Below are 27,702 nucleotides of genomic sequence, written 5' to 3'. Positions count from 1 at the left end.
CGGCTGTCGACGCGGGGCGGGGGGCGCCCCCGTCCCTGCCCCGCCCCCACCGGAGCGCCCCGCGGACCCCGAGGCCGCCCCAGCCAGCGCACGCAGCCCTGCTCTGCGTCCCCCCGCGCCCCTGCGTCCCCCCCGCGCCCCTGCGTCCCCCCCGCGCCCCTCCGTCCCCCCGCGCCCCTGCGTCCCCCCCGCGCCCCTGCGTCCCCCCCGCGCCCCTCCGTCCCCCCCGCGCCCCTCCGTCCCCCCGCGCCCCTCCGTCCCCCCGCGCCCCTCCGTCCCCCCGCGCCCCTCCGTCCCCCCGCGCCCCTCCGTCCCCCCGCGCCCCCTCCGTCCCCCGCGCCCCTCCGTCCCCCCGCGCCCCTCCGTCCCCCGGCGCCCCTCCGTCCCCCCGCGCCCCTCCGCCCTACCTCAACCCCGCCGCACCCCCCACCCCCGGCCCCGGCCCCTCCATCCCCCGCGCCCCTGCGTCCCCCAGCGCCCCTCCGTCCCCCGCGCCCCTCCGTCCCCCGGCGCCCCTCCGTCCCCCCGCGCCCCTCCGCCCTACCTCAACCCCGCCGCACCCTCCCCCGGCCCCGGCCCCTCCATCCCCGCGCGCCCCTCCGTCCCCCGCGCCCCTGGGCTCCTGCGCCCCGCGCGGGCCATTCGGCAGGTCGCGAGCGCCCTCTGCTGCCGGGCTGAGGCCGCGCTCCGGGGAGGACCGGCCGCGGCGTCTGCCCTTTGCAGGAAGGTTCCGCGCGCTGGTCAGGGGCTGTGTCCGGCTGGGCCGCCGCGTGGCCTTGCAGGGACTCAGCGCTCTAGGCACCCCCTCGGTCGTCCTCCAGTCTCCAGGATGTGGCTTGAGCGTCGGGGCGGCCCGGGGTGGTGCGCCACGTGTCTGGGCAGGCCAGGCCAGGATGCAGGGCGGGTAGGCCTTGGATACTCAAGGACAGAGTGGCAGCAGGAAGCCTGTGCCTGCCCCGGGAGGACCCCGGCCTTGCTCTGAGGCTGGTGTTCCTGGCACTCACATCACTGCCCCCCACCCCAGGAAGCTGGGGGCCAGTGTGGTCAGAGGACCGGAGCTGCAGAGCAAAGGGGCCCAGAGTTGCCCGCCTGGGGGCTGCAGGCATGAAGGGCTGGAGGGGCTGTTCCCAGCTGGGTGGAGTCTGAGCCCCAGGGGGGACCAGCCTGTCAGTGGGGAAGGGACCCTGGGCCAGGGTATCCTCCCTGAGACAGAGAAAGGGACACAGAGGCCCGGGGCTGGCGGAGGAGCTATGCTTCCCCATGCTCTGGGCTGGTCAGGGCCCCCAGCTGGGACCACTCCCCTTCGCCACACCCCGGAGGCTGAGGCCCCAGGGTCTGTGTGAGGAGTGTCAGCTCAAGGTCAGGGCCGGCAGCCCCCGGTGCTCAGTACCATGGCTGGAGCCCCCAGAAGTCACGGGGAACTGGCAGGAGAGCAGGACGAGCCTGGAGTAACCATGGGGTTCTGCCGCCCTGTCGTCTGAGGGGGGAGTTCTTCCTCGGATCTGACCACACGATGATGCCGGCCTTTTCCTCTGTCAGAAGATCCAGACTTCTGGCCCCCAGGACCACCATATCCAGCCCCTCAACAGGACACTGGCTGGGAAGCTGGGCTCCTGCTCACTACTGGGCTCACCCAGTTCCTGCGGGGACCTGTCCCGTAGCCCAGGGAGGCCTCCCTGTCTTAGCATGGGGCCCCCCCCAGGCCCTGCATTTGCCCCGCAGAGGCCTGAGAGAGGAGGAGAGGGGGTCCCTGGGACCTGGTCTCAGCTCTGCCCCTAGGGCAGCTACGGAGAAAGCTCTGGGGCCCAGCAGGGAGACCCCCCTTGGAGTCAGGTTTCTTGCTGTGGAAAGAAGGGGGGACACCCCGTTCCTGGACTGCACTGTGGCTGAGTTTAGGGGGTGACTTGAGTATCTTGTGCGATGACTATTACCTCTGACCCCCACCAGGGCTCCGGGCCACTCCCTGGGGGGCAGGGGTAATTTCTTTGTGCAGAAGGGGCCGTTGTCCCAGATCTGGTGATAAGCCTGGATGGACAGCGGACAGTCAGCTGCAGCCCACAATGGGCCGGATGCCACGCACCTGCCCACAAAGGAGGGGGTGGCTCCCACCTCACGTCCCACCGGCAGCCCCGAGATAGCATCGGCCCGGCCGGAGGGCCATCCGTCTTGTCCCACAAAGGCTGAGACAAAGACCGTGTCAGTGGCAGCCTCCCCGACCGGGTCAGCGGGGCCAGGGGCCTTCCTGGGCCCGGGAGCCGGGGCTCAGGCCCCAGGCTCCTCATCAGCAGCCTTCATTGTTCACAGGGCCAGACAGGTGGGGGCCACACCTAGAGCGGAAGTGGGGAAAGCATCGCCCTCTCTCTGGGGCCACCAGGTCCAGCTTAGCAGCCTCAGCCACACTGGGGCACGTACTCAGGATTTTCCAGGCCCTGGGATGGGGGAGACCAGGGCCTGAGAAGCAGTTAGGAGTGCCTTCCTGCAGGAGGTGGCAGCCAGGTGGAGGACATGATTCAGAGACCCTGCAACCCCCCCGTGCCTCCTCACGCCTGCAGGGAGCTTCTGTGGACCCCAGCTCACAAGGCTCACCCCTCCTCACCTGCTCTCCAGATCTTCTCACTCAAATGCCCAGGAAGGTCCTGCTGGAGCCCTTGGCTGCCCTCACCATCCCTGGTGCAAAGCACTCCTGATGCTTTGGGGCACCTCACACCCTGAACCTTCCTTGGAGCCACCTGGCAGACCCGCCCTGGCGCCCAGACACCTCCACTCCGAGCACGTGCTTTCAGCACAGGCACCGCCTGTGGGGTTCCGACTGTCCCCACGCTGTCCTCACCCCCACTCCCCAGGTGGGCACTGGCCTTCCAGCCCTTCCACACCTCCCCACTTGAACTTTGGGGAGAGTCTGGGGCAGGCGAGTTCACTGGCTCGCGCCTGTGCCCCCAGCAGGAGGTGATATGGAGGTGAATGAGCTGCCTTGTGGGAACCGCCCCACCGCCCCCACTCCCAGCTCTTCCTGGGTTTGGGAAGGGACTCCGCGGCACACGGTGCACGTTGGTCGGGTGGGGAGCAGGGTTTATTGGCAGCGCAGACAGTGTAGGGGGCTCCTCGGTCCAGGTCCAGGCGTGGGTGCGTGTGGCCAGCGGTGGCGCAGCAGTCGGGCCCCTGCGCGGGGCCGCCGGGGAGGAAGGGCGAGGGGGGCTGGCCGCACGGTTCAGCGCCAGTCGCTCGGCTCGGGGGTCGCGTGCCCGGCGGCCAGCGGCGCGCTCGGCGGCCTCCGGCGCGCGGCTCGGGCGCGCAGGCCCCGCAGGCGGCGCAGCAGCAGCGCCAGCAGCAGCGCGTGCAGCAGCCCAAGGCCGAGCAGCAGGAGCTGCGCCGCCAGCGCCGCGCGGCAGAGGGCGCCGGGCGGGCAGCTGGCGCGCAGCTCGTCCTCCGCCAGGTAGGGCAGCAGGCGGCCCCGCAGCGCGGGGGGCGCGGCGCAGCGCAGGTCGCGGTAGGGCTCTCGCTCGGGCCGGCCGGCCAGCCAGGCCCGCAGCGGCACCAGGCGGCAGTCGCAGCGCCAGGGGTTGGCGCCCAGGTGCGCGGCGCGGAGCACCGGCAGCGCGTCCAGCAGCCCGGGCGGCAGCGCCGTCAGGTTGTTGCCGGTCAGCACCAGCTCGGTCGTGTCTGGCGGGAAGGCGGCCGGCAGCGAGGCCCACGTCAGGCCGCGGCGCCCGCAGTCCACGAGCGTCCCCGCGCAGCGACACGGGGCGGGACAGCCCGCGGCCGAGCGGCCCGGCGGCGCGAGCAGCAGCAGCAGCAGCAGCAGGCTCAGCGCCCCGCGCGGCCCTGGAAGGCAAGCGCCGCGGTGAGCCCGGCCCCGCGGGGGTCCCGGGCGGCATCGCCACCGCCCGCGAGCCTTGCCACCCGCCCGCCTGCTGGAAGCGTCCTCCGGGTCTGGCCCGAACCGCTCTGACTGCAGCCCAGAGGACCAAAAGCCTCCCCGCCAGATGTCCTCGGGGAGCGCGCGGCCCGGGCAGACCCCGGACTCACCGAAGCCCATGGCGACAGGTCGGCGACCGGGCGAGCTCTGGAGCGCCGGGCGGTGGTCGCGGAACCGGGCGATAAGGCCGCCCAGCCCCTCCCCGGCCCTGGCGCGCCTGCCGAGCCGACCACAACACGGCCACCCCGCCAGAAATAACCCCGAGGCCGAGCCGCCGGCGCAGATAGAGCGCTATCGCCAGGTCGCCGGCCGACCGGGCTTCCGGCCCCTCGCTCCCGGGGCGACCATTCGGACACCCTCTTCGACGTTCACCAACATTGTTCTCCTGTCACCAGGACAGGCTGCAGCATTCACAGCGGGACACACTGGGGAACGGGGCTCGGGGCCAGGGATCATGCGGGTGGAAGGACGGGGACCAGGGACCCAGGGCGACAGCGCTGCTGCGGAGAGCAGGCCTCCCGCCGCTGATGGGCAAAGGGTGGGCCGGGCCGGGCTGCGGGGGAGGCGCGCGGGCATTCACTGAGAATCCCGGCCGCGTCACTGTCCCCTGCCGCCAGCTGACCTCCTTAGATCGGGAGGGAGCCTAATCACTTCCGCTCCCAACCTGTGCGCAGAGGTGTCTGGTGAGTGGCGGAAGGGGTAAGAAGGCCCTGGCCCACGGGGGCCCAAAGGGAGGCTCGGAGTAGGGAAACAGGCCAGGGTCCCGGGGATCGGCCCCCCACCCCCACGCTGCCTTGGTTCTCCCGCCCGTGTAAATAGGGCCTGGAGCCAGTTCAGTGACCTTCCGGTTGGGGGCAGATCTCAGAAGTCACCACCCAACCAAAGACGACTGGATGTGGGGGTGCCACCGTCCAGGCCGCTGGCAAGCAGATACAAACGAGGGGAGGGGCCGACGCTGACAATAAATTAGGGCTGGCTGGGGGCTGTGACCCAGCGTCTCTGAGAACAAGAGGGAAAAAAACCAGGTCTGGGCCACTCCGGGGTGGGGGGTCGCGTCCGGGCCTATGGGCGACCCAGACGAACCCGGCGTCGAGTCCAGGCCCGTCGGGGTCCAGGGGTGCGACAGGCCAGCCCGGAAGCCGGCAGCACAGGTATGGCGCGTGCGCTGCGGCGTCACTGGTCCTGCATCTGCAGCTTCATCTTCTGCAGCATTTCTTGCATCCGCCTTAGCTGGGGGCGGGGCAGGAGCGGCGGGGGCGGTGTGAGCGAGCGGTGGGCGGGGCCTGCCCTGCGCCCAGCCTGGCTCCGCCTCCACTCCCCGCCCACCAGCCTGGCCCCACCCACCCAGCCTCGCTCCTCCCCTCTCCCCGCCCACCACCCTGGCCCCACCCACCCAGCCTCGCTCCTCCCCTCTCCCCGCCCACCCACACTGGCTCCGCCCCTGCTCTCCGCCCACCTCCTCATCTTTCATTCTGATGAGCTTTTCAGTCTCGGCGTCAGGCGTGGGCAGTGGCAGGATGGGTATGGGGCTCTCCATGCGGCTGTCCTGCGTCAGCTTGCTGCAGGGTGGACACCGGGGACGAGGCTGCTGGAGGCCGGGCTGACCCTCGACACCAGCCGGCCCTGCGGCTCTCGCACCTCTGGGCGGGGCGGGGGCGGGGCGGGGCGGGGCGGGGCGGGGGCGCGCACCTGGTCATCTGCTGGATGCACTGCGCGCGGTAGTTCTCGTAGTGCACGTCGCAGGTCACGTCCTTGAGGTCGTGCATGTGCGTGCGGATTAGCATGTTGCGAAGCTTCACGAAGTCGCAGTGCGCCTGGTTCTCCACTGCGGGCGGGGGCGGCCGGTGAGTGGGCCACCGGTCCAGGGGAGCCTTCCCCCCCAAAGGCTGTGCCCCAGGCCTGGACTCACCCTCCACGATCCCCCAGGGGTACAGACGCCCCCGGACCCGCTGTCCCTTGGCCTCCACCACCGTGTTGCTGCCGATAACAGCGAAGGGTGCGCTCTCCTGGCCGGGGGGGCAGATGCAAGGGCTCAGCCCAGTTAGCATGGGTGTGAGGTCCGCGGTCCAAGAGGGGCATGGGTACGCCTCCATGTCCCCAACAATAGACTCTCCCCAAAAAGAACCTGTTATCCCCACCTTGGGCCTCTCTGTTGCCAGCTGAAGCCAGAGCTGGTGCCGCTTACATGGAGGGCTTTTGCCAGGCTGTGCCCAATCAGATGTAGCCTCCCTGCCTAGTACCCCTCCCCCTCCTTCCCCAGAGCGGAGCCTGTGCTGTTAGTGATACCCCTGCTGACTTTGGGGTGAAGGGCCTGCCCTGGTCCTGGCCTAGTGGCCACTTGTCCCCAGCTTGGCTTCTCCATCACCACTCAAAGCCACCTCCTGCCCCCAGAGCTCAGGACTCTGTGAGTTGGGGCATGCACATTCCCGGGGTATGAGAAGGGGGCTGAGTGCAGGGCCAGGGTGGGGCCTGGCCAGTGACTATGCCCTTGTATCCTGGCAAGCACTCCATGACCCAAGAACCACACAGGGCCCAAGCCACACTGGCCAGCAGGGACCTGAGCCATCCCCAGCTAAGACTCTACAGCCTGGATGAAAGTCTCACGTCCCCCCCGCCCCGACCCCCGCCCCAGGTCAGACCAGGGCCCCAGCACTCTTCTAGACCCGCTGTACAGTGGCCTCTGGGGTCCCCCCACGCGATGCAGGCTCACCTTCAGCTCCCTGTCCTGCTGCTTGAAGTCCTCATCCTCGTCCGAGTCGCACTCAGGAAACTGGTACACGTGGATCCCAAACTTGTCGATCTCTTCCCGGATCTGCAGCCAGCCAGGGCTGTCAGGGGAGGGGCCGGCGGCCTCAGTCCCCCCCTTGAGCCCTGCGGAGACCCCCACCCCCGCAGGCTCACCCGCTCTTTCAGCTTCCGGATCTCCCCTGGGACAAGACAGTCGGCCTTGGCGATGAGGGGCACGATGTTCACCTTCTCGTGCAGCGCCTTCATGAAGCCCACGTCCACCGGCCGCAGCCTGTGGGGGGGCCGGGGTGAGGGGCTCGCGGGGCGGGGGTGGCGGGGGGGGGGTGCCCGAGGCACGGGCGGGCCGCCTGGCCGGGGCGGCCACCTACCCGTGCCCGAAGGGGGAGATGAAGTAGAGGCAGCAGTGCACACGGTTGTCCTGGATGTTCTTGCGGTTGAGGCCGCTCTCGTCCCGGAAGTACTGCTCGAACTGCTGGTCCACGTAGTCAGTGACGGGCTTCCAGCTGGGGGTGGGCACGCGTGAGGCCGGCCGGGCTGGGGGCCGGGGGCTGGGGCCGCCCGGGCAAGCCTTCCTCACCACTCAGAGTTGTTGACGGCGTCCCCGAAGCCCGGCGTGTCCACGATGGTGAGCTTCAGCTTCACCCCCTTTTCTTCGATGTCCACCGTGTGCTTCAGGATCTCAACCGTCTGGCTGATGCGCTCTGGGGCGGGGGCCGGGGGGTGGTTTAGAGTGGCCTCTGCGGCCCCGACTCCTACCCCCGGGCACCCCAGACGCTCCCAGGTTACGTGGCCTGGCGGTGGTCTGGACCCACGCTTCGGGGACAGAGGATCGGGGCTGGACCTGGAAGGAGCCCTTGAGAGAGTCATCCAGCAGGGCTGTGGGGCCCACTCACCCTCGGCACTCAGCAGCTTCCGCTCCTTGTAGAGGTCCGTCAGGAAGAGGCTGTGGACCAACGTGGACTTCCCCAGGCCCGACTCCCCTGCCCACAGATGCAGTGGGGAGGTCAGGTCCCAGGCTCCAGACAGCATGGCTGCCCGTGCCCCTGCCCGACCTGGGGCCCGGCCCACTCACCGGCCACCATGAGCGTGAAGTCGAAGCCCTTCTTCACAGACTTGCGGTGCACCTGGTTGGGCAGTGTGGCAAAGCCCACGTACTGCTTGTCGACGTCCTGGCGGGGGCGGGGCAGGTCAGGGACACGCCCCGGTTCCCTGGGCAGCCCCGGGCCCTGCCCCTACCCCGCTCAGGCCAGGGAGGCAGCAGGGCAGGGTCCCCCGGGGAAGGGGCATCTCAGTAGCAGCAGCGGGTGAGGGTCTGTGGGCAAAGGACCCCCCTGAGGTGGGAGGCGGGTGGGCGTGAAGGGTAGTGGTGCCCTCAAGGGCTTCACAGAGATGGATCTGTGCCCGGAGCGGGGGCAACAGGCACACCCAGTGAGGCCGGTGTCCTTGGGTGGGGGGCAGAGGGCACCAGGACCCGGACCCCTCAGACATGCCCAAGGCCCTCCGAAGCTGGAGAAGCCCCCACCTGAATACTCACCCCTCTGCGAAAGTAGGGGGTGGGAGGCCCCATCTGGCCCCGATCCAGCCGCGGGGGTGGCTGGCTGCAGCAACGGTGGAGCTGGGGCTATTTATAGACAGCAGCCCCTGGCCTCCCCAAGGCCCGGCGCCCACCCCAGGACCCCAGGGCCCTGCAGCCCCTGTCATATCCCCAGTCCGGGCACCGGGGTGGGCGCACGCTGACCCACTTTCCGCGCCCCAATCCACACACACCTTGAGCCGCCTCTGGGCCTGGGTCCGCGGCGACAGCAGCGGCTCCACCAGGCGGTCTTGGGGCGCTGCCAGCGAGTCCATCCCCGCCAGCCTGGGGCCGTGCGGCCGCGCTGGGGCCCAGAGGGTCAGGCCAGCCCGCCGCCAGGCGTGCTCTCGCCCCGGGGGGCGCACGGACGCGGGCACCGGGGCCCGGGGCGGGGCGGCGCTCAGGCGATGCGCGACCCCGAGGCCCCCCTCGAGCCGCGGGTCCGGCCCCAGACGGCCAGCCCCGGGCACAAGCGGGTCCCTACGCCGGACGGGAGCGCGCGGTCTCCGGGAGACGGTCGCCTGGAAATGAGGCCGCGCGGGCGGAGCCACCGGAGCGGAGGAGGGCAGGGCCCAGCTCGGCGGGGCGGGCGGGCGGCTGCGCGCGGAGCGGCGCGGCTCGGGCCGTCAGCCCCGCGACTGCACGGCGGGGGCCGGTCCACGGCGGGTCCGCGCCGCCGCGCCCGCCGCCAGAGGGAGCCCCATCCGCGCGCTCCCGCCCGGCCCCCCGAAACTCCCCACAGACGCAGCCCTCCCTGCGCGCCCTGGCCCCCGCGCGTGTCCGGAGAATGCTTACCGCCGCGGCCCCTGAGACCAGCCGGGAACCTGCGAGGGTAGAGCCCGGCTCCCCACCCAGGCCCGCGTCGGGCCGGAGGGACAGTCACAGCCCTAGATGCCCGGCCCCCATCTCCTCTGCAAACGCGGAAGCTGTGGCCCCCCCAAACCCGCCGGCCAGCCCTGCTGGCCAGAAAGCTGCTGCCAGCCGAGGGGGGCTGATGGAGCGGACCCCTTCCCCGGGGGGGGGGCACTCTGAGCTTCCACCCTGCCCTCACCCCCAGGATTGGGCAATAGGGAGCCTGGGGGGCTCCAGCCAGCTCCACCCTCTTGCCTGTGCCGCGATGCCAGGGACCACGGGGGTCTCCTGAGCCGACAAACCCAGCGTCGCCCCCACCCCGCAGGCCCCCCACCAGAATCTGAACAGGCCAGACCAACGGGAAGGAGCTGGGCCTCCAAAGAGGTGGATGCCTCTGAACTCTTGTCAGTAGGGGCAGGAGGCCCCCACACCCTCACCCGCCCTCCCTTCCTGGCTCCCTGCTTAAGGGGCCTCTGTCCCCCAGTCCAGGCTGGAGCTGCTGCCATGGGGCCTGGAGGCTGCTGGCACCTGCGGAGGAGGGGTGGGTCCACTGCTGGGAACAGGGGCGCCTTTCATCCAAGAGGACGGCGGCGGGGGGGGCCACAGGCCACAGCCCGGCCCCGTGCCCTGGCTCCGAGAAATCACCCGCCACGTGCACCTGTGGGGGGTCTCCAGCATGAGTATCCCCCAGCCTCCAACCCCGGGCGCCACCTTAGACACGGCTCCTAGGCCCAGTTCCTGCCGGGTGGACAAGCTAACCTCTCGGGCCCGGGGCACCTCCGAGGACAGAGCCAGGCCTGGCCTCATCTCTCCACACCCTGGGGCCTGAAGAGTGCACTGCCCAGACGGCCTTGGTTTGCCCACTGGTAAGGAACAGCCTCGGGAGGCCCGGGACGGGACAAGCCCAGCCCCTGCCAGCCTGGCCCGCACCCCACCTCACCCGCGCAGGGCTGGGGATTCCCTGGGGGTCCCCAAGGAGAGGGCCCTGCCGCCCGCTTTGTCTGGTCCTCGAGGCACAACAGACACTCCCGAGGACTCAGTGCCGCGCCCACCTCCTCCCCACCGCCTGGTGCCTGACACTCTCAAGGCGTTTTCATTCTTAGAATCTCCCCATCGGCTCTGGGGACGGGAGCCAGAGCCAGGGGAACCACCACTTTCGCTGAAAGGGGTTGCGGTGGGGGAGGGTACAGGGGACCACCAGAGCCCCCACCCCGTGCCTCAGATGGTGGGCACGGAGGGGTCCATCGAGTCCCCCTCTTTCCTGGAGGGGCGACAGGCTGAGGCTCAGAACGCCAACAATGGAACAGTGAAGACCCACGGGGACCCTGCCCCAAAAGCCTGGCTCCTGGCCCCAATCCCGGGGGGACCCTACATGCCACCCACATCACGCCCTCTGCCTCAGGCCCCGGGGGCAGGCATGGGTGAGGCCGGTCCTAGCTGAGCTCCAGGTGGGGCAGACACCAGCCCAGAGGGGCTGGAGTCCCAGCAGGGAACCCCAAGTGCCCGCAGGCCCCGGAGTAGGGGGCCGGTCTCCCGGGGCTTGCCCCGTCTCTCCCTGAACAATGGCAGGCTGGCGGGCTGGCCCTGTGCCTCCTGCATTGTTTGACCCGCAGCATGGGCAGGCAGCTCCTGGCCCTGGCTCCCCAGGGAGCCCCTTGCTGGCAGGGTGAAGATGAGAGGCCCCTCCCCACGAGCCTCCCCCGGCCCAGGGCGCAGTCGGCAACTCCCAGCGCCAGCTCCACCTGCCAGGCCGCTCCGCCCACCTGCCACACCTGGGCCAATACTGTGGGGCTCCACCCAGGGTGTGAACCCCCATCCCTGACAAGGGCGCCAAGGCCACCCTGGTGCCCAAGTCAGCCTTCCTGTTCTGCCCTAAACACAGCTGCGCTCGAGCAGAGAGACCTCAGCCAGTGGGGCTGCCCCAGGGCCCCAAGCTCCCCCGATACGCCCCCCTCCACGGGGCCTCCTCGATGTTTAAACCTGACCTCAGCCAGGTTCGCAGTGGGTGTCCAGGCAGCCTTCTGTCCAGCCCTGTGCACCTGGAGGGTGGGGGTCCAGGCCAGCCCTTGGGTGAACCAGTTTGTACCCTCTAGGTCTGAAGACCCATGCTGGGCAGAGGGATGACTCAGACCAGGCCCTGGAGGCTCCCAGTCTGGGGAAGAGGCCCCAGGTCAGCCCACTCACATCTCTCAGCGGGAAGAGGATGCAGAGACGCTGGGTGGGGTGGCCCCAGCAGCCGCCCGCCCGGCCTGTCCGTGTGGGGCCACTCGGGGTCGGCCCGGCTGCTGGTCGCAGACCCCTCCCCCCGCCCCTGGCCTTCCATGACCAGGGGCTCCCTCAGGAGCCCCCCGCCCGCGGTCTCGGGCCAGTTCAACAAGGAGAGGCCGGCGCCGGACCAGTGGGAGGCGGCACCCGGCCCATCCCCCATCGGGCAGGGGCCCACGCGGCGCAAGCCAGGGTCGGGATCCAGGACCGCGCACGGCGCCCCCGCCGCCCCGCAGCGCCCGGGCGGACGATCGGCTGTCGCGACAGGGCGGGACGGCGGCGGGCGCGGGCGGGGTCGCGCGGGGCGCCGCGGCGCGGTTGGCACAATGGGTGGCAGCGGGCCGGGGGAGCGGCGGCGCACGCGTACCTGCTTGTCCTCTGCGGGCGCGGGTCGGGTCGGGGGTCGGGTCGGGGTCCAGGGCCGGCCGGCGGGCGGGAGAGAGACCGAGACACGCGATGAGAGGCGCGCGGGCGGCGGGGACAAAGGCGCGCGCGCGCGCGGGCGGGCGGGCGCCCGGCTCACCTGGGGTCGCCAGCTTGCTCTTGTACCGCAGGCCTGTGCTCATGGTGGCCGCCGGGGGGGACGCGCGCGCGGGCGGGGCGCCGACGAGCCGAGGCCAAGGCCGGGCTGCGGGGTGACCGGCCCCTCCGCGCCGCCGCCCGCCCCGCCCGCGCGCCCGCCAGCCAATCGGCGCCCGCCGCGCCCACGCGCGACCCGGCGCGGCCGGCGGGGGCGGGGACCCGGGCGCCCCCACCGCCCCGCGCCCGCGGCCTGGGCCGACGCCCTCCCTTCCCGCCGGCCGGGCGCCGGGGCACCCGAGACCCGCACTGCGCCCGGTCCCCTTGACCGCGGCCGCTGTTCACCCCCCTCCTCCCTGCCCAGGGCCCCCGGCCCCCCAACACCATCCCTGCCCAATCCCCGGCCCCCTACCCAGACCCCGGCTCTGACTCCTCCCCTGTCGTGGGACCCCCGTCCACACCTGACCTCTGATCATCCTTGGTGTGGCCCCCCCGTAAAGCCCGCCCCCAGAGGCTCGGGCCTCATACATGCTCCGCCACCACGCTCCACGGGCAGGCTCTGCGCGGCTGAGGTCAGGGCATGCCCCCCCCCCCACCTCATCAGGATGGATGCCAGGGGCTTTGGCCTGCGGAGCCCCACTCCTGCCCTGTCCGCGGAAAGCCTGATGCCTGGCGCCCGGCCAGCCCCGGCTCCTCTCCTGCAGCTGTTGGCGGCTGTGCCCGGCTTTGCAAGCGCTCACACCCGGGCAGCCGGCCGCCCCAGTTCCAGGATCCTGGGTAAGGGGTGAGGCTGAGCTGCCATCCCGGACAGGGGGCCTGGCACCCACCCTCAGCCCCGCACCCCCAGGCCCACCCCAGCACGCTGTGCCCTGCACGCCCACAGGTGGGCCCGCTGAGACCACCCTGAGAGGGGCCCCCGGGCACTGTGAAGGCAGGCAGGGTCTGCACCCCACGTAGGCTGAGGTCTCCCCAGGCCGGTCTCCTCGACAGGCCTCTCCTGTCTCTCCGTCACTGCCACGCTCCCAGCGACACTCCCAGGGGCCCTTAGCCTGCACTTCCCGGGAGCGCCCCCAGGAGGCACGTCTGGGGCTCTCAGTCCCTCAGGGAGGGACGTCAGGCCTGTGGTCAGCAGCCCCCCAGGTGAGGGCCCCTCCACAGGGGGGAAGCCCCATCCTGCCCCGCCCTCCTGCGCCCTGGGGCCTCTGCTGGCCTGTGGGCTCCGCCATCTCTGAGTGCCAGCTCTGGGCAGACTGTTTCCCCTCACAGTGTGAAAGGCAGGGGGCAGCACCGTCACTGTTGCCCGGCTGGTCGGGGTCCCCTCCCCCGGGGCCTCCGCCCGGTCCAGCACGAGGTGTAGGGTCAGTCTACCCCCCACCCTGCCCCAGGCCCTGGGGCCAGAGCTTTGGAATTCAGGACTGCCCCCCCCCCCCCCACAGATGACCTCATGCCTCACAGGGCCCTGGGGCTGTGCCTTGAAGTTCTTGTGCTGAGGGCCTTCCCAGTGGCCCCAAGGTTGAGACACCATGCTTTCCCTGCAGGGGGCTCGGGTTCCATCCCTGGTTTGAAGCTAAGGTCCCCCATGCCACGCCGCCAAAAGAAATACTGAATCTTTTTTTTAAGATTTTGGTAGTGAAACACAACTGCTCCCGTGAACTGGAATAAAGACAGACCACGGTGAACGAATATATTGCTTTAGGATTGGCTTTGTCACCAGAGTTTGAAAGCCTTTCTTTCAGAGCTTTAGGGAGTTCGGGATTGTGGATAAAGGCGTGGGGCCAGAGGGGACGCTTGGCGTGCAAGGCAGGACTTCTGAGCCTTCAGCTGCCCTGGGGGCCTCTGTGGAAACCCCATCTCAGGGCACCTGGAGCTTAGCAAAGCGGTCACATCCGGCAGTGAGAACGGACACTTCAAAAGTTAGCACCAACTGGCCCAGGCAAGCCTGAGATCCGGAGGACGGGCTAATCTGCCCTGTCCTGGGGGTCTGGGAGGGGCTCCAGGCAGCCCTTGGTCAGGGAGTTTGAACTCGGCCCTGAGGGGACTGGACTGCCAGAAGGGCCCAGCTTGGCAGGTTACAGGTTTTAGAACAATCCTGTAGACAGAGACGGGGAGGGTGGGACACCACAGAGGCAGCTCTTTTCTCTTCTAAGTGTGCTCCAGGGGAGCTTGGGGGTCAGCAAAGGTGGGCTGCAGCCCAGTCTTGGGCCTGGAAACCCCGCCTGGAGCTGACGGCGAGAGGGCCCGGAGCCGCCCCAGGACTCCTGAGGGCAGGCCCGGGTCAGGCCTCTGGTGGAATACCCAGGGGTGAGTGGCCGCGGGCTGCGGGGCGGGAAGCGGGTGGGGTCTGCTCCCCTCCAACCTGTGCTTGAGTCCAGGGGACACCCCGAACCCTGCCACAGAGGCAGGGCCGCCCCTCCAGCTGAGAGACCCTGAGGGACAGATCACGGCTGCGCTGCCCGAGCAAGCGCGGAGGCTTCGGCCGGCGACTCACAGGCCCGTCTCCTGCTCTGCCAGGTGGGATGGCAGGGGGGCCGCTTCCGGTTTCTCCAGCCTGGATGCTGCCAACTGACCACCTGGTGCAACCCTTCCACGGCCCCTGCCCACCACAGGTCGCGACCCTGGGGGCGGGTGACCTTGGGCAGGAGAGCCTGGGGCCCGGCCAGCCTGCCTCCCGCTGCGGGGCTGTGGTTAAAGGAAAACCCAGCCTCCTGGGCCGGGGGGAGCAGGTCTGAGCCCGCCCCCACCGCCGGAGCAGGAAGGCTGGCAGTGAGATGCTCCCTGGTGGGAAGAACGCTACTTTCTAATTCACAAGAAAAAGAAGGTAACGAGTGAAAAAATAAGCTACACCCAGAAAAATCTGCTCAACCAGCTTGGGCTGCAAATAGCTTGACGCTTTTCAGAAAAACAACAAAAAAAACCTGTCTTTATTTCGGAAGTTCTCCAGAGGCCGCATTTAGCTGCTGCCGAATCGTCCTTCCTGTCGCCGTAGACGCGTGGGCATCTGTGGCCACGTGGGCATTGGTGCCTCTGTATAAGCCCCACGCCCGGAGGGGTCGGGTTCGAGACAGGGCAGCCTGTCCAGGGGACTGGGGACCGCTGGCAACACACTCCAGAACGTTCGGTCCATCTGAGGCCAGGGACGAGGGCAGAAGCCGGGCTGGACACAGCTTGGCCATCGCCACCCCATCTCTGGGCTGCGGGTCACACTGGCCTCTGGGGGGTCAGACCGCCTCTTTGAAGAAAGGGCCACCGGGAGAGAAGAACCACAGTGCCCTTCACGGGGACACAGAAGGACCACAGTCAGCTCAAAGTGGAGTTAACCCACCAACAGCACCTTCGTGACGTGCAGGACGCCCCCTTCCCTGCGTCCCAGCCCGCTCAGAGCCTCAGACCCCTCGAGGCTGGGGCCCCTGTCCTCAGTGACAGCATGGGGCTCAGGACAGACCCCCCCACCCCCGCTCGGCACACAGGGGCTGTGATTCCCGCAGCCCATCCCCACTGGCCCGAGGGCGGTGCCCTGGGTCACTCACTCATGCCGTCTGTGCCCGGGTGTGGGGCCACCCTGCAGGGCAGGCCCTGGTCAGGCTCAGTGCTGGCCCAAGAGAAGGACCCACGGCGCCGACGGATGGGGGCAGGCTGCTCAGGCCCCCACGTTGAGCACCCCCATGCCCCGCCCCTTCCCCACTGCCCGGCCACCTCCCGCATCCCCCCCGTCAGCCATGCGTTGCCTGCCGGCTTCTGGCTCAGGACTGTCCCCCTCTGAGGTCCCCGCTTTGCAGTGTGATGCTGAGGCCGTTGTGGGGGTGCCCAGGCGGGGGTCCAGGGGTCCTCTTCTCCCAGGGGGTTCCTGGTGCGCAGGAAGGTGTCACCCTCCCCCACCCCCAAACCCTGAGGGTGAGGGGCACAGCGTGCTTTGCGGGCCTCCCGCCTGCTCAGCCCTGCTGGGGGCGGGCACTGTGCCTGGGCACAGACCAGGAAGCAGGGTTCAGAGGGCAGGAGGACAAAGGAAGGCCTGAGCAAGGGCCCTGGGGCAGCAGGCAGGCCTCGGCCCGGGTGGGGGTGTGGCTGTCCTGTGCTGTGGGCCTCAGCCCCGCCCGCCCCGGACCCCAGGGTGCCCTCTGGCCAGACAGGCCGGCAAGGGGGCCGCGGGGACAGCTGCCCCCAACGCAGAGGGCGAGGGGCTTGCGGCACTGCAGTGACTCAGCCAGTGGGCGCTGCTGACCAGGGCCAGGGCCCCTCACCAAGTGCAGGCAGGTCTGGGGCTTCACGGTGACCCAGACCCAGGCCCGCCCTCCCCCATAACCACCTCTGCCCTCCAGGAAAGGCTGGGTGTTGGGGTTCCAAAGGCTGGGCCCCCACGCCCCACGGTATCCCAGCCCCATGTCCGTCCTGGGGTCATCAGGCCAGGGACGAGTGAGAAAGCCCCCTGGGAGTGAACAGCGGGGCCGTGGCCGCAGGCGGCCAGCCTTGGGCATCCAAGGAAGGGCAGGAAGGCCCCGGGGTCTCGGCTCAGTCCCTCCTGCCCCTCATTCTGGCCACAGGCCGCGGGGGGCTCCTCTGCAGAGCTCTGCCCGCCCCAGGCAGCCGATTGAAGGGACCCATGCTGGGCCCCTCTAGTGGGGGGCAGCAGGGGCTCCCGCGCCTCCGTCAGCAGTGGCTTGGAGTGGGGGAAAGCCCAGCCTGAGCGCTTCTGGCTGCTGACCCGCTGGGCTGAGCGAGCCGGACACGGGGCGCACTAGGAGCCGGGCCCGGGGCCCCCGAGCGGGACCACCAGGGGGCAGGCATTGCCAGGACTCCCTCCCGTCCCGCGAGCTCTTGCCAAAGAGCTGGTTTTTGCAGCCATGACTCTGCACAAGCGCCCTGAGGTGCCGGCACTCCCTGAGGGGTCCTGGACCGTCTCACCCCGGAGCGCTCACCCCGTGGACAGCTGGGCCCGGCCTCCTGGGCAGGATGCGCAGCTGAAGGCTAACCCGGTCCTCCCAGCGGGCGCCCTGCGGGGCGCCACACGGCAGCACGGGGAGGCGTGCTAAGTCTCAGCATTTGCTGCTGAGCTCTGGGCACCAAAGCGCTTCTCTTTTCCCCGTAAAGTTTCAGTTTTATGTTTTAAATTTAAGTCCATGAGTTTACTTTGAGGTTGTTCTTGTATAAGGTACAAGAGGTTGGCTGATGTTTTTGATGGCTTGTGAGCGTCCACTAGCTCCCAAAGCATTTGCTGGCGCCTTCTTTGTTGAAGTGCTTTTGAACTTGGTTGGGGGACTTCCCTGGTGGCTTAAATTCTGCCTTGCAGTGCAGGAGACCTGGGTTCAATCCTTGGTTCAGAAACTGAGATCCCATGTGGCAAAAAATAATAATAAAATAAAATAAAATAAAAAGAAACAGATGTTTGTAACTTGGGTAAGTCCCAATTTACTGATTTTTCATTTTCTACCTCAAGCTTCTTTTGTTCTCTCCAAGAAATCTTTGCCTACTTACCCCAAGGGCATGGACCATACTCTCTTTCTTCGCTAAGCTTTGTATTTTCAGCACCGTCTTCAGGACTGTGATCCGATGTGAATTAATTTGCGTGTCTGGTGTCAGGTAGAGACCAAAGTTTACCCAATTGTTCTAGCACCATCTGTGGAAACAATTGAACCTTCCCCACTGAACTGCCGTGACACCTCTGATGAAACTGAAGGTCTCAGCTTTCTCGTGGATCTTGTTCTGAACTCCAGTCTGTTGTGAAATGACCCTCTGTTGCTGCAGAACAATTTGAAGCCTAGTGACTGAACACATCAGTTTCAGTTCAGCTCAGGCGCTCAGTCCAACTCTTTGAGACTCCATGAACCGCAGCGCGCCAGGCCTCCCTGTCCATCACCAACTCCCACAGTTTACTCAAACTCACGTCCACTGAGTCGCTGATGCCATCCAACTACCTTATCCTCTGTCGTCCCCTTCTCCTCCCGCCTTCAATCTTTCCCAGCATCAGGGTCTTTTCCAGTGAGTCAGTTCTTCGCATCCGGTGGCCAAAGTACTGGAGTTTCAGCTTCAGCATCAGTCCTTCCAATGAATATTCAGGACTGATTTCCTTTAGGATGGACTGGTTGGATCTCCTTGCAGTCCAAGGGACTCTAAAGAGTCTTCTCCAACACCACAGTTCAGAAGCATCAGTTCTTCGGCACTCAGCCTTCTTTATGGTCCAACATCAGTGTGGTCATTCTTGAATCTCTCGTGGTTCCTGTGGGTCAGAACCTCGGGAAGGCTCAGCTGGGTCAGCCGTGTTATTTCAGCACCTGCCTCTGTGGCTGCCGGCTGGACGCCTCCCTTGAGCCCTGGGGCTTCTCCCCACCACATCTGGGGGGCTGGCCCACATCCTGACCACACAGGGGCCTCGAGCCCTGGGGAGGTTGCGTGGCGTCCCCTGTCCTGTCACCCGCTGCTGGAGACGCGCGTGAGCACCCTCACGTTCACGGGGCGTCGCGGCTCCAGGAGAAGGTGTGGGCTGGAAGACTCCCCAGGCCTGTCTTTAAAAAATAAAACCTGTAAGCGCTCCTCTTTCCTGACCAGTCCTCTCTCTGCTCACAGCCTGGGTGATGGACGCTGACCTGTCTCCGGCCAGCGGCCGGGGGTGGACTAGGGCAGGGGGTGGGGGATGGCCCCGTCGAGGTGAGTCCCCTGAGGCCTGCAGGACAGCAGGGAGGAGTGGCTGTCCGAGGGCGTGGTCGGGCGTGGGGGTGGGCGTGGGACCTGTAGACCCCGGTGCCTCTGAGACCTCTTACTGGGTATGGCCTGGGCCCCACGGGGATGCATCCGGGGCATGTGGCCAGGCTCAGGGACAGGAGAGCCCAGCCCAGCCCGTGGCCACGTGGCTCTGAGTCAGGACAGAGCCCCACACAGCGTGTTTGGCTTGGCCGGGGTTTCTGGGGAGGACACCAGAGCCGAGGGCGACGTCTCAGGCTCGGGGGGGCGCCAAGTGAGGGGGTACGCTCCGGGCCAGGGCCACCCAAGAGTCTGCCCGCTGCGGACCAGCCCAGCGCACGCTGTCAGGGCAGCTGGGGTGGGGCACCGGGAGGCGTTTTGGGGCCCTGCCCCCGCTCCAGGGCTCAGAGAATCCGGCACTGTTTCCATTCTCCCTGACTGCACGGCCGCCTCCGCTTCCCCACCCGTGGATCCAAGGAGACCCTTCCGAGCCCCTGCTGGCAGCTGGCAAGGGGCACGGTCCTCCCCAGAGGGGCTGCGCCGCCTGCAGCACACTGCTGGCCCCGCGGGTCGTCTCGACGATGGCGGAGCTGCTCTGGGAACCTCGGGGCTGACCTCCGGGCTGCTCCCACCACGGGGTCCTTGCTCAGCCCCAGGCGCCTCTGGCTTTTGTTTTCGCTTGCCTGTGCGGACAGTGCCTGGTGCTGGAGCCCGTGAAGGGGGCGCGGAAGTAGCTGGGGCCCGCCCAGGGCTGCTGGACCCTCAACCCCCCTGGCAGCGGCTAGGGACGGTCTTGGGGGTCCCTGGACAGCCCCCAGCGGACCACTCCGCTCCAGCCCGGTTTACTGTCTAAGTGCGGGGTCCCCACCTGCCAGCGGATCTGAATCCCGAGCCACTCTTGCCGTACCCTCCCCTCTCGCTCCACGTCCAGCGCGGACTCTGCTTCAGCAACGCGCCCGCGGTTCCTCACGGAAGCCCAGCACCTAGCACCCCCACCCCGGGCTTCAGCGGCGGGAGCCCCTTCCTGATGGGCTGGGTGCTGCAAGCCTGAGGCTGGGGCATTTCTGTCTCCTTGGCGAGCGTCCACCATGATCTCCCCGCATCCTCACCTCTGTGTGTCTGCGTCCCGACCTCCTGTCTCAAAAGGTCCTGGGTTCTGTTGGATTGGGGCCCCACCCTAGTGACCTCTTTTCACTCAGCCCGCCTGCACACACGGTCACATTCTGAGTGCTGGGGTTGGGGCTTCAACACTTGGACCTGGGGACACAGCCCAGCCCACGACACCACCCAAGGCCACCTGCTCTGTGCCCCTTGGGCTCGGACCTGGGTCTGACCTCACCTCCGCAGGGGGGACTCCTGAGACCCCGTGTGGTTCAGGCCTCAGGCTGCACCCTCGCAGTACACACAGCCCAACCCGGGAGCTGAGCTCTGGCTCCCACGCCAGCCCCAGCCAACAGGCTGCCTCGCCTCCCTTGGAAACACCAAGCTCGCCCCAGGCCCCTGCCCGCGCGCTTTATTGAGACAATTCATCGCCACACAACTTACCACCTAGCCTGTGCGTTCAGAGGTTTCCAGGGCGTGCACAGGGCTGAGGAGTCATTGCCACAAGCATGACAAGAAGGCGTCCTATGGAGGCATAGTTCACAGGCCAGGAGGCCTCCCTCACACAGGGTGCCATTCCAAGAGCTTCAGACCTTCCAAAGCTGTGCCTCTATCACCCAAAGGAACCCGTTCGCGGGCACCACCCTCCCCGGGCCCTGGTCACCACGGGTCTGCACATCTGCCCACTCTGGACGTTGCCTACAGGTGGAATCACACAATACGTAGCCCTCTCTGAGATCCAGCTCTCGAGGCCGCCACACGCGGCCTGAACTGCAGCGGTCGGAACTTCGCTGCATTTACTGAGTGGGCAACGTGTTGTGTGCCCGTTTGTTGATGCCACGTGGGTGGTTCCCCTTTCCGTCTGCGTCCACAGGCTGGAATGAGCAGTCGGGACGAATCCCTGTGTGGACACACGTTTCCGCCCCTGTGGAGTTAGGTGCCCAGAGAGCGGAGGCACTGGACCCTGAGGTTGCTCTGCGTCCGATCACCTGGGCTCACCGTGTGGCTTCTCCATCCGGGAGGGAGGAGGCAGCAGGGCAGGGCTGTGGCCGCTGTGTGTGGAATGAGGGTGGGCATGCCTGGGCACACCCCTTAGTGCCACGGAGTCGGCTTCCGACAGCTTCAGCGGCCCCTCCTCTTGCCCTTCGGGTGCTGTAGGGAGCACCGTGGGCTTGAGGTCAGCACGGTGCGCCTCCGCAGGAAGGTCGCCTGACTCAGGGGGCTGCGGCGAGGATGCGCCCTGAGGACCCGATGCCCGCGGAGAGGGCAGGCCCAGGGAAAAGCCTGCACGAGGCCCTGGGGGCGTCAGCTGCACAGAGACGGGAGTGGGCGGTGGGGGCCGGGGTGGGGGCGGGGAGAGAGCAGAGCGTCAGCTTGGGGAGACGGAACGTTCTGGAGGCCGTGGTGGGAAGGGCTGCACAACGCTGTGCACGGACTCCGCGCCGCCGGACGGTGTTGAGGAGCGGCTGCAGGGGCGGCCTTTGTGCCAAGATGTGCGTGCACGCGCAGCCGTGTCTGCCTCTTGGCGACCCCATGGACTGCAGCCCGCCAGGCTCCTGTGTCCATGGGATTCTCCGGGCAGGAATACTGGAGTGGGTTGCCAGTCCCTACTCCAAGGGGATCTTCCCAACCCAGAGACTGAACCCGAGTCTCTTGCATTGCAGGCGAACCCGTGACTGGCTGAGCCACCTGGGAAGCCCGTGTTAGCAACATCTTACTGCAGCTCCCTCTGAACACAAGGAATAAAAACAGTCCAGTGTAAAGTCTCAGTTTTGCTCTAGGATTGGCTGTGCGAAGCCCCTGGAGTTAACGTAACTGGGGGACACTTGTGAGAGCAGAGCCCGCGATGTGGTTTATCATCATAATAATACTGAAAAAAAGCCGCCGGCCTGTGGGCACAGACGCTGCCTGTGTGCGGAAGGCAGCCCCGGGGAAGACACAATTCTGCACACACACACGTGCTTCCACATGCACGACGCTCCCGAGAGGACACACACAGGCTGGCACAAGCGTAAGGCGCCCGGTGGGACACCAGGCGCTGCCGCTCAGTGCGAGACGGGAGTGGTTCTCCACACGAGAACTTTCTGGAAGCATCCCGGGACTCAGGGTCAGGCTAGGAGTTAGGGTTAGGGTCACAGTTAGGGTTTAGGGTTTAGAGTTTAGGGTCAGGCTAGGGGTTAGTGTTAGACTGTAGGGTCAGGCTAGGAGTTAGGGTTGGGCCTTACAAATAGCTGTGAAAAGAAGAGAAGCGAAAAGCAAAGGAGAAAAGGAAAGATATAAGCATCTGAATGCAGAGTTCCAGAGAATAGAAAGAAGAGATAAGAAAGCCTTCCTCAGCGATCAATGCAAACAAATAGAGGAAAACAACAGAATGGGAAAGACTAGAGATCTCTTCAAGAAAATTAGAGATACCAAGGGAACATTTCATGTAAAGATGGGCTCGATAAAGGACAGAAATGGTCTGGACCTAACAGAAGCAGAAGATATTAAGAAGAGGTGGCAAGAATACACGGAAGAACTGTACAAAAAAGATCTTCATGTCCAAGATAATCACGATGGTGTGATCACTCACCTAGAGTCAGACATCCTGGAATGTGAAGTCAAGGGGGCCTTAGGAAGCATCACTACGAATAAAGCTAGTGGAGGTGATGGAATTCCAGTTGAGCTATTTCACATCCTGAAAGATGATGCTGTGAAAGTGCTGCACTCAATACGCCAGCATATTTGGAAAACTCAGCAGTGACCACAGGACTGGAAAAGGTCAGTTTTCATTCCAATCCCAAAGAAAGGCAATGCCAAAGAATGCTCAAACTACCGCACAATTGCACTTATCTCACACACTAGTAAAGTAATGCTCAAAATTCTCCAAGCCAGGCTTCAGCAATACGTGAACCGTGAACTCCCTGATGTTCAAGCTGGTTTTAGTAAAGGCAGAGGAACCAGAGATCAAATTACCAACATCCACTGGATCATCGAAAAGTGTAAGAGAGTTCCAGAAAAACATCTATTTCTGCTTTATTGACTGTGCCAAAGTCTTTGACTGTGTGGATCACAATAAACTGTGGAAAATTCTGAAAGAGATGGGAATACCAGACCACCTAACCTGCCTCTTGAAAAACCTATATGCAGGTCAGGAAACAAAAGTTAGAACTGGACATGGAACAACAGACTGGTTCCAAACAGGAAAAGGAGTGCGTCAAGGCAGTATATTGTCACCCTGCTTATTTAACTTAAATGCAGAGTACATCATGAGAAATGCTGGACTGGAAGAAACACAAGCTGGAATCAAGATTGCCGGGAGAAATATCAATAACCTCAGATATGCAGATGACACCACCCTTATGGCAGAAAGTGAAGAGGAACTAAAAAGCCTCTTGATGAAAGTGAAAGAGGAGAGTGAAAAAGTTGGCTTAAAGCTCAACATTCAGAAAACGAAGATCATGGCATCTGGTCCCATCACTTCATGGAAAATAGATGGGGAAATAGTGGAAACAGTGTCAGACTTTATTTTGGGCTCCAAAATCACTGCAGATGGTGACTGCAGCCATGAAATTAAAAGACGTTTACTCCTTGGAAGAAAAGTTATGACCAACCTAGATAGTATATTCAAAAGCAGAGACATTCTTATTTCTCAAGATTGCTTTGGCAATTCGAGGTTTTTGTATTTCCATACAAATCTTGAAATTATTTGTTCTAGTTCTGTGAAAAATATGGCTGGTAGCTTGATAGGGATTTCATTGAATTTGTAAATTGCTTTGGGTAGTATACTCATTTTCACTATATTGATTCTTCCGATCCATGAACATGGTATATTTCTCCATCTATTAGTGTCCTCTTTGATTTCTTTCATCAGTGTTTTATAGTTTTCTATATATAGGTCTTTAGTTTCGTTAGGTAGATATATTCCTAAGACTTCAGGCTCTACTACAAAGCCACAGTCATCAAAACAGTATGGTACTGGCACAAAGACAGAAATATAGATCAATGGAACAAAATAGAAAGCCCAGAGATAAATCCACACACATATGGACACCTTATCTTTGACAAAGGAGGCAAGAATATACAATGGAGTAAAGACAATCTCTTTAACAAGTGGTGCTGGGAAAACTGGTCAACCACTTGTAAAAGAATGAAACTAGATCACTTTCTAACACTGCACACAAAAATAAACTCAAAATGGATTAAAGATCTAAATGTAAGACCAGAAACTATAAAACTCCTAGAGGAGAACATAGGCAAAACACTCTCCGACATAAATCACAGCAGGATCCTCTATGATCCACCTCCCAGAATTCTGGAAATAAAAGCAAAAATAAACAAATGGGATCTAATTAAAATTAAAAGCTTCTGCACAACAAAGGAAAATATAAGCAAGGTGAAAAGACAGCCTTCTGAATGGGAGAAAATAATAGCAAATGAAGCAACTGACAAACAACTAATCTCAAAATATACAAGCAACTTATGCAGCTCAATTCCAGAAAAATAAACGACCCAATCAAAAAATGGGCCAAAGAACTAAATAGACATTTCTCCAAAGAAGACATACGGATGGCTAACAAACACATGAAAAGATGCTCAACATCACTCATTATTAGAGAAACGCAAATCAAAACCACAATGAGGTACCACTTCACACCAGTCAGAATGGCTGCAATCCAAAAATCTGCAAGCAATAAATGCTGGAGAGGGTGTGGAGAAAAGGGAACCCTCCTACACTGTTGGTGGGAATGCAAACTAGTACAGCCACTATGGAGAACAGTGTGGGATTCCTTAAAAAATTGCAAATAGAACTACCTTATGACCCAGCAATCCCACTGCTGGGCATACACACCGAGGAAACCAGAATTGAAAGAGACACATGTACCCCAATGTTCATCGCAGCACTGTTTATAATAGCCAGGACACGGAAACAACCTACATGTCCATCAGCAGATGAATGGATAAGAAAGCTGTGGTACATATACACAATGGAGTATTACTCAGCCATTAAAAATAATTCATTTGAATCAGTTCTGATGAGATGGATGAAACTGGAGCCGATTATACAGAGTGAAGTAAGCCAGAAAGAAAAACACCAATACAGTATACTAACACATATATATGGAATTTAGGAAGATGGCAATGACGACCCTGTATGCAAGACAGGAAAAATGACACAGCTGTGTATAACGGACTTTGGACTCAGAGGGAGAGGGAGAGGGTGGGATGATTTGGGAGAATGACATTCTAACATATATACTATCATGTAAGAATTGAATCGCCAGTCTATGTCTGATGCAGGATACAGCATGCTTGGGGCTGGTGCTTGGGGATGACCCACAGAGATGTTATGGGGAGGGAGCTGGGAGGGGGGTGCATGTTTGGGAACACATGTAAGAATTAAAGATTTTAAAATTAAAAAAATAAAAAACTAAAAATAAATAAATAAAAAGCAGAGACATTACTTTGCCAACAAAGGTCCATCTAGTCAAGGCTATGGTTTTTCCAGTGGTCATGTATGGATGTGTGAGTTGGACTGTGAAGAAGGCTGAGCGCTGAAGAATTGATGTTTTTGAACTGTGGTGTTGGAGAAGACTCTTGAGAGTCCCTTGGAATGCATGGAGATCCATTCTAAAGGAGATCAGCCCTGGGTGTTCTTTGGAGGGAATGATGCTAAAGCTGAAACTCCAGAACTTTGGCCACCTCAGCGAAGAGTTGACTCATTGGAAAAGACTGATGCTGGGAGGGATTGGGGGCAGGAGGAGAAGGGGACAACAGAGGATGAGATGGCTGGATGGCATCACTGACTCGATGGACATGAGTCTGAGTGAACTCCGGGAGTTGGTGATGGACAGGGAGGCCTGGTGTGCTGCGATTCCTGGGGTCGCAAAGAGTCGGACACGACTGAGCGACTGAACTGAACTGAACTGAACTGAACTGAGGAGTTAGGGTTATGGTTCAGGGTTGGGCTTGGGGTTGGGTTAGGGCTGCCTTCGGAGGCCAAGCTGAGGAAGGGGCAGGAACCACAGTGCTGGTGGCCCCCCTCGGCCAGGGGCGTCCGCTGGGCAGGGAGGGCTGGGCAGCCCTGCCCCAGACCGGCTCCTGTGCAGACGCTGCGGCCCTGCCCCGCACGCCGTGACAACCTGCAGGGCCCGTTCTGCGAGGGCTGACTAACGGCTGACTAATGGTGTCCCCAGCCCCGCCTGCTGGGCTCCCAGCCCCCCTCGCACTAAGGGCCAGCCCTGTGGTCGCCCCAGTGGCCAGCCAGAGTCTGGAATCCCGGCAGGAAGCACTGGGGCCCCCGAGGCTGACTCCAGGCCCAGAGCACAGAGTCCCGCCCAGAAGGCCCGTCTGCGGCTCGGCTGGGCACGACGCACGGGGAAGGATAGACCTCGGGCGGAAAGAGTGACTCGGAGCAAACAGAAAGAGCCAGGTTTGCGGAAAAGCAATTACAGTCTCCTGAGCGTGAGGCCAGAGATGTCAGCACAGACAGAGCCCCGTTTCCTCCAGAATCCACATCCCCGCTCTGGAGGAGCCGGGCACTCAGCAGATGAGGCAGCAATAAGAAGGTATATCACTGGTTTCTATTTTCATTTTCACAGTTTGTCATTTCCTAAGAAGCTACGTCAAAGCTGGTTGGTAGAAGCAGAAGAAAATTCCATATTCAGTGAAGAATCGTCTCCTGATCCCTGGCAGATGAACAGACTTCCAATCAGTAAAACGAGAGAGACAAATTCTCCTAGGACAAGTTCCCAAACAAACAGGGATTTCTGCTGCTTTCTCACCAAAATGCCAGCTACCCCCACAGGACAGTTCCCACTGGAGGGGAGACTGCTCTCTGGGGAAGGAGACGGCAGCCCCGGCTCGGCGAGAAGGCCCGCCGGACACACGCACCCTGGGCCCCCGCATTGTGGCCGCAGCAAGGGCAGCCCTGAGCGGACGGGCGGAGGGGCCAGGCTGGCGCGTGTCCCAGCGGCCACTGGCCCTGGGGGGTGATGTCCTGACGCAGAGCCGCACACGCCGTCTCCCGACCCAAAGCGGCCGAGGCACGGGTATCACGTGCCTATACCGACCGCACTGCAAGGGATGTTTGGGTAGATTCAGGTGAAAATATTACAGTCAGGGACTTTCCTGGTGGTCCAGAGGCTAAGACTCTGTGCTCCCAACGCAGGGGGCCTGGGTTCGATCCCTGGTCAGGGAACCAGATCCCGTGGGCGGCAACCAGGACCTGGTGCAGCCAAATGAGTAAGAATAAATATTTTAAAAAATTAAAATTAGTCTCACCTATCTCTCTTTATTTGTTTTTTACTATGGTTTCTAGAAAATTTTAAATTATGAACGTGACTTGCATTGATAGAAAATTCAGGAGCAGAATCTCCAAGCTCATCTGGAGACTCAGTATATGATGAAGGTAGGGGAGCGGTGGGCTTTCTGAAAATAAATCGACACAGGGACACAGCTGGGGGCGTCACATAGAAACAGGGATGTGGGCTGCACACCGCCCCCCGTTACAAAACGAAATTGCAAGGCAGCAAACGCCAACACTGACGAGTGAAACCACAGGGGCACTGAGCTCTGAAACCCGGGCCAGCTCCTCACAGACGGGACACGAGGACGTGCAACTCCACACACATAAAAGACACAGGTTCAATGAGATAGACTTGCATCCCCGCCCACCGTAAAACCGAGCGGGAGAGGTGAAAATGACAGGGCAGGGCACACCTAGGGGCTGATGTGCCAACATTGGAACATTTAAGGACGCCCAGCAAGCCGGGCGGGGAGAGGAGACTGTGCAAAATGCAGACGATGGTCAACAGGCAGCGGGAGAACAGGCCACGCACACACACTCATGCACACACACACTCATGCGCTCAGGCACACACGCACACTCACGCACACGCATTCTCACACACGCACACTCACGCACACGCAGTCTCACACACACTCATGCACACGCACACTCATGCGCTCGGACACACGCACACACTCACGCACAGGCAGTCTCACGCACACACACTCATGCACACGCGTACTCAAGCACACTCACGCCAGGGAGAGTTCAAGCAAGTGGCCTTGC

General features: G+C 63.3%; 2 protein-coding genes across 5 annotated transcripts; both read right to left on the bottom strand.

The window, feature by feature from the left end:
• Positions 1-3,208: 3,208 nt before the first annotated feature.
• GP1BB (glycoprotein Ib platelet subunit beta) lies at positions 3,209-4,065 on the bottom strand. The gene has a single exon (XM_042234231.2). It carries the CDS (start codon positions 4,034-4,036, stop codon positions 3,209-3,211), a length of 828 nt encoding a protein of 275 aa, XP_042090165.1. The 5' UTR covers positions 4,037-4,065.
• A 211-nt stretch (positions 4,066-4,276) lies between these two features.
• SEPTIN5 (septin 5) lies at positions 4,277-11,986 on the bottom strand. Of its 4 annotated transcripts, XM_027956928.3 has the most exons (12): positions 11,878-11,986; positions 11,722-11,732; positions 7,737-7,833; positions 7,558-7,644; positions 7,242-7,365; positions 7,033-7,167; positions 6,818-6,935; positions 6,627-6,728; positions 5,826-5,922; positions 5,606-5,741; positions 5,373-5,475; positions 4,277-5,146 (listed from the first exon to the last, which is right to left on the bottom strand). In XM_027956928.3, the coding sequence occupies exons 1-12, from the start codon at positions 11,918-11,920 to the stop codon at positions 5,090-5,092; spliced, it is 1,110 nt and encodes a 369-aa protein (XP_027812729.1). In that variant the 5' UTR covers positions 11,921-11,986; the 3' UTR covers positions 4,277-5,089. The 4 variants fall into 4 exon arrangements, with proteins under 4 accessions (XP_027812729.1, XP_060256878.1, XP_027812728.1 ...); XM_060400895.1 differs by lacking the exon at positions 11,722-11,732; XM_027956927.2 differs by lacking the exons at positions 11,722-11,732; positions 11,878-11,986 and adding an exon at positions 8,432-8,766.
• Between the last annotated feature and the right edge of the window lie 15,716 nt (positions 11,987-27,702).

This window comes from Ovis aries, chromosome 17 (genome assembly GCF_016772045.2).
Source record: "Ovis aries strain OAR_USU_Benz2616 breed Rambouillet chromosome 17, ARS-UI_Ramb_v3.0, whole genome shotgun sequence".
In the NCBI taxonomy this organism is placed as follows: Eukaryota; Metazoa; Chordata; class Mammalia; order Artiodactyla; family Bovidae; genus Ovis; species Ovis aries.
Note: the sequence above shows the minus strand (reverse complement) of the source record. Positions and strands in the feature narration are given on the sequence as shown.

Coding starts and splice junctions, on each gene's coding strand:
- GP1BB (XM_042234231.2), bottom strand. CDS start 4,036: ATGGGCTTCGGTGAGTCCGGGGTCTGCCCGGGCCGCGCGCTCCCCGAG.
- SEPTIN5 (XM_027956927.2), bottom strand. CDS start 8,512: ATGGACTCGCTGGCAGCGCCCCAAGACCGCCTGGTGGAGCCGCTGCTG. Junction 7,645..7,736: donor CTTCACGCTCATGGTGGCCG/GTGAGTGGGCCG, acceptor ATCTGTGGGCAG/GGGAGTCGGGCCTGGGGAAG. Junction 5,147..5,372: donor TCAGAATGAAAGATGAGGAG/GTGGGCGGAGAG, acceptor CCCCGCCCCCAG/CTAAGGCGGATGCAAGAAAT.